The 4,838-nt window shown below is 41.4% G+C and overlaps 1 protein-coding gene across 2 annotated transcripts; it reads left to right on the top strand.

Annotated features, from left to right (window-relative positions):
* Window positions 1-1,183: 1,183 nt before the first annotated feature.
* Window positions 1,184-4,655, top strand: LOC121645107 (E3 ubiquitin-protein ligase TRIM21-like). 2 transcript variants are annotated; one of them, XM_041993490.1, is made up of 2 exons: window positions 1,184-1,189; window positions 2,702-4,655. In XM_041993490.1, exon 2 carries the CDS (start codon window positions 2,711-2,713, stop codon window positions 4,352-4,354), a length of 1,644 nt encoding a protein of 547 aa, XP_041849424.1. In that variant the 5' UTR covers window positions 1,184-1,189; window positions 2,702-2,710; the 3' UTR covers window positions 4,355-4,655. The 2 variants fall into 2 exon arrangements, with proteins under 2 accessions (XP_041849424.1, XP_041849423.1); XM_041993489.1 differs by lacking the exon at window positions 1,184-1,189 and adding an exon at window positions 2,394-2,496.
* Window positions 4,656-4,838: the final 183 nt, after the last annotated feature.

Below are 4,838 nucleotides of genomic sequence, written 5' to 3'. Positions count from 1 at the left end.
TTGAAATATGTTTAATATGTAAGTTGTAACATAAAGTGGTTTAGTTATTAAGATAATTCTCTATGTCCTTCCAGCCACCAGGCCACCACTCAGAGACACATACAGGCCGTCTGTCTATATTCAAATTTGTCTCAGCACATCTGGACAAATACAAGTTTAACACATTACTTTAAATTTTATAGCAGTAACATTAAATAGCTGTAGCCTACCCCTACAATTAACAGACAGTTGCATAAATACTGCATTGCAAATACAATTTGAAAATTTTTATGCCTTATCAAACCTTTATGTCATACATATGACATACATGTTTTTATTGCATAAGCTGTACTTTAATTATTATGTTGTTTAGATATTGTTACGATCAGTGTTGTAACGCGTTACAAGGTAATGAAGTAAAGTAGTCCATTACACTTAAAATATGGATAACAAAATTACTTTACTGGACTACAGTACGTGTTTTTCTGTGTTACTCGAACCGTGTTTGTCTATGTGTAAAGCTCTGATCTGTATTAAGTGGCACGTGCATGCTGCTGCCTGTGTGTGTGCTTGCCTGGACACGTTGCCATAGAGATCGATTTGCGTGATGTAGCTGATTGGGAGAAAGAAAAATGGAGCTGGAGACGGAAACAGGGGCTTTTGGTCAGTGGCGATATTCACATTATTTTCAGTTCAGTCCAGTTTCAGTCCAAACTTGTGGTGAAAGATCCTGCTCGCCGGTCAGTGGAAGGAATCCTTCAGCAGCCGACCCGCCTAAACAAGCAGCCGACCCGCCTAAACAAGCTAAACCTTTTTGATCATTTCTTGGAGCGCAGCAGCCGGTAAGACAGAAATTAACAAGCTAGTTGCAAGTTCATTGTAGGAGACATGCTCCACCTGTCGATTATTGAATCGCCCAGGTTAAGAAAAATACCGGATAAAATGATTATGAGACAAGTGTGGCCATTTCTTCTTACAGACAGGGACGTTGTTCTTATGGTTTTAAAGCCATTTTGTTTACAATATACAGTAAGCACTATGCAGACATGGTGTTTGTCCATGTCTACAGGGTGAATTAAGAAATTGTAAAGTAATAAGTAGTGGCATTACTTTTCAAATGCATTAACGAGTATTTTCATTACAATTTAAAGAAGTAATGAGTAACTAGTAACTAATTACTTTTTACTTTTTACTAACTACCCCAACACTGGTTACGGTACAATAGCATCTATCTTAGCTAGCATTAACCCACTGTCGATGTCAAAATGAAAAGTTAACACATACTGGCTTTATGTTCAGTAACTCAGACATACCTCAACTTTGAGCTTGTTTTTCATCCTCCTCCTTCCAACGTTTTCTGTAAGCCGCACCTGATGGCTCGGATTGTCTTTCAATATAAACTTTTTTAATGATTTTCTTGTTGGCAACACACAACAAGGTGATGTCGTCCATCAGTATTATCATTACGAGTCTGAATGCGTCGCTTCCCTCCCTCCACTTTGCCACCTGCCAGCCCGCAGCAACAGCAACATCAGGTCCGGCGAGGCTGTCGTCATTATCACAGAATATTGTAGTTTTTTTTAACTTTTATTGTTTGTTTGATCTAGTTATTATTTATGAGGAGATGGAATGGAAATAAAAAAAATACAATACAAAAAAAAAAAAAAGATTCAACTACACAAAGAAAAAAAAATCAAAATAAAACAAGGCCTTAAAGGCACACAGTGACATTCCCTGTTTTATCGCTTAGTGTCACTTCCTTTGTATAGTTTAATTGTTTCCTGTTTTATTTTCAAGTTGCTGTTGGTATCTTTAATAAACTATTAGTGAAACTTTTGGTAACATTTTGTTACTTCTGAGTGCTATATTCTATGATTAAACCTGCACAAAATGAGACTAAATAATTTTTTTTGTCTTGTATGTAGCGAAATTTTGGTTGGTTCCACTAAATCTCATTTCAACGATTATTAAAAAGTTGGCAGCCCAGTTTGCAGTATATTTCTAAGCTAAGTTCTTAGAGCTTGGAGCTCTAAGCTCTAAGTGTTCAGATGCAGCAATCCTCCCATCTTTAGTACTGTGGACAGCTAGCTGTTCTTATGAATTGAACTAAATAAAGTGTTAATATTTTCCGTACCTTGTTGTGTTCCCTACTCTAGGGGTTTTAGTCTTCAGAAAGAACTCCTTTAAATCACGGATATTACAGTACTAACTTAGTCCTGATTGTATGTTTTAACATATTTTTACTAAATAAACTGCAGTTTCTTAAAAGATCTTCCTATATTTTAAAATGCTTCTGTGTCGTCTTGTGTGTTCAACTATAATCATGTCTGAACATGACAGACAAACACATCTTGTGCAGTAAGAGGTGGAGCCTTTGTGAAAACTTGTTTAGTTTCCTGAGATGAAAGTGAAAGTTTGTCAGATCAGGGCTGCAGTCGAAGCAAATCATTTTGTTTCTGTCTGAGGGGAAATAACCTGAGTTCATCTGTTCTTTCTCATCAACTGAGTGAAATACTGGTGAGTACAGCTGATCATATTTACTGTGTTTCAACAAGCAGCTTTAACTCCAGACTGAGAGCTTCAGTTAAACCACAAGTTTCACTCGTTACTGACACTCATCAGATAAACTCAGTCATGGTGAAACTTCAGCATCACATAGAAGTGAAATGTGAAACATTAATGAATAATTATCTGTTTAAATGTTGTTTTTCTGGCTCCTCAGAGGTCAGACATGTCTGCTGGCAGCAACCAGAGATCTGAGGATCAGTTTCTGTGCTCCATCTGTCTGGATGTGTTCACTGATCCAGTCACCACACCATGTGGACACAACTTCTGCAAGAACTGCATCACCCAACACTGGGAAGATAAAGTTCTGTATGAGTGTCCCTTGTGTAAAGACAGTTTCTTTGCTAGACCTCAGCTGAACATCAACACCTTACTCAGAGAGATGGTTGATCAGTTCAGACGTGAACGTCAGCAGGAAGCCAGCAGCAGCAGCTCAGAGCAACAAGCTGCCAAACCAGGAGAAGTTCCCTGTGACGTCTGCACTGGAACCAAACTGAAGGCCCTGAAGTCCTGCCTGGAGTGTCTGACCTCCTACTGTCAGACTCACCTGGAGCCTCATCGGACAGCTTCAGGTCTGAAAAGACATCAGCTGATGGAGCCTGTGGAGAACCTGGAGGACAGGATGTGTAGGAAGCACGATAAACCTCTGGAGCTGTTCTGTAGGACCGACCAGACATGTGTCTGCATGCTCTGCTCTGTTTTAGACCACAAGACTCATGAGCTTGTTTCTCTGAGAGAAGAATCTGAAGGAAAGAAGGCAGAGCTGGGGAAGACAGAGGCTGAAATCCAGCTGATGATCCAGAAGAGACGACTGAAGATTCAGGAGCTGAAAGAGTCAATGAAGATCAGTAAAGATGCTGCAGACAGAGAGACAGCAGGAGGTGTTCAGGTCTTTACCCCTCTGATGGAGTCTGTTCAAAGAGATCTGCACCAGCTCATAGAGGAGATCCAAGACGAACAGAAAACTACAGAGAAACAGGCTGAAGACTTCATCAAAGATCTGGAACAGGAAATCTCTGAGCTGATGAAGAGGAGCTCTGAGGTGGAGCAGCTCTCACGCTCTGCAGACCACCTCCACCTCCTCCAAAGCTTCTCGACCCTGAAAGCTGCTCCACCCACCAAGGACTGGACAGAGGTCAGAGTCCGCCCACCATCATATGAGGGGTTTGTGGAAAGAGCTGTGGAACAGCTGGAGGAGAAAATCAGGAAAGAGATGAAGAAGATGATTGAGGCTGAGCTAAAGAAGGTCCAGCAGTATGCAGTGGACGTTACTCTGGATCCTGATACAGCAAATCCAGAACTCATCCTGTCTGATGATGGAAAACAAGTTTACTGTGGTGATGAGAGGAAGAATCTTCCAAAGAAACCAGAGAGATTTTCTCACTGTGCTAATGTTTCAGGGCATCAGAGTTTCTCTTCAGGCAGATTCTACTTTGAGGTTCAGGTTAAAGGAAAAACAGACTGGGATTTAGGAGTGGCCAGAGAGTCCATCAACAGGAAGGGAGAGATCACACTGAGTCCCCAGAATGGTTTCTGGTCTATATGGTTAAGAAATGGAAATGAGTACGAAGCTCTGGCTGGTCCTTCAGTCCGTCTCCATCTTCAGTCTGGTCCTGAGAAGGTGGGGGTGTTTGTGGATTATGAGGAGGGTCTGGTCTTCTTTTATGATGTAGATGCTGCAGTTTTGATCTTCTCTTTTACTGGCTGCTGCTTCACTGAGAAACTGTACCCGTTCTTTAGTCCTTGTCCAAATTATGGTGGTAAAAACTCAGCTCCTTTGAGCATCTGTCCTGTAAGTCAAACTGTCTGATGGTTTTTTTTAGAGAAGCAAGAAAGGCCGTCATGAGCCATGGTAGGAGTGAATAGGCACCGTCTCCTAATATGATGCCATCTGGTCGGTTGGTTTGGAGCTCTCTGTACAAGGCACTCTCCCTCAGGATACGAGCATCATGAATAGACCCTGGCCATTTCATGACGCAGTTTGTGATGGTGAGGTCAGCGTCGCCCACAAGTTGGATGTTGACGCTTGTCTCTCCCCTCCGTCCCCTCCAGGGATGAGGAACCTTGAACAGTCTTTATTTTGTTAACAATTGGACATTGAGATGTTTTCACACTATCCACTGTTGTGGAGTACTTTCTGACTCTGGATGCCATGGTGGGGTTTATTTTGTGGAAGCAGGTGTTGTGGAGAAATAGTCTGTTGTGGCATTTTGTAGTTTACTGTCCTTAATAACATTCTATAGTTTTGTGAAGCCATTATCTGGTTGATAACCTCTCCTCTCTCTGTGCTGTAC

This window comes from Melanotaenia boesemani, chromosome 8 (genome assembly GCF_017639745.1).
Source record: "Melanotaenia boesemani isolate fMelBoe1 chromosome 8, fMelBoe1.pri, whole genome shotgun sequence".
Classification (NCBI taxonomy): Eukaryota; Metazoa; Chordata; class Actinopteri; order Atheriniformes; family Melanotaeniidae; genus Melanotaenia; species Melanotaenia boesemani.
Note: the sequence above shows the minus strand (reverse complement) of the source record. Positions and strands in the feature narration are given on the sequence as shown.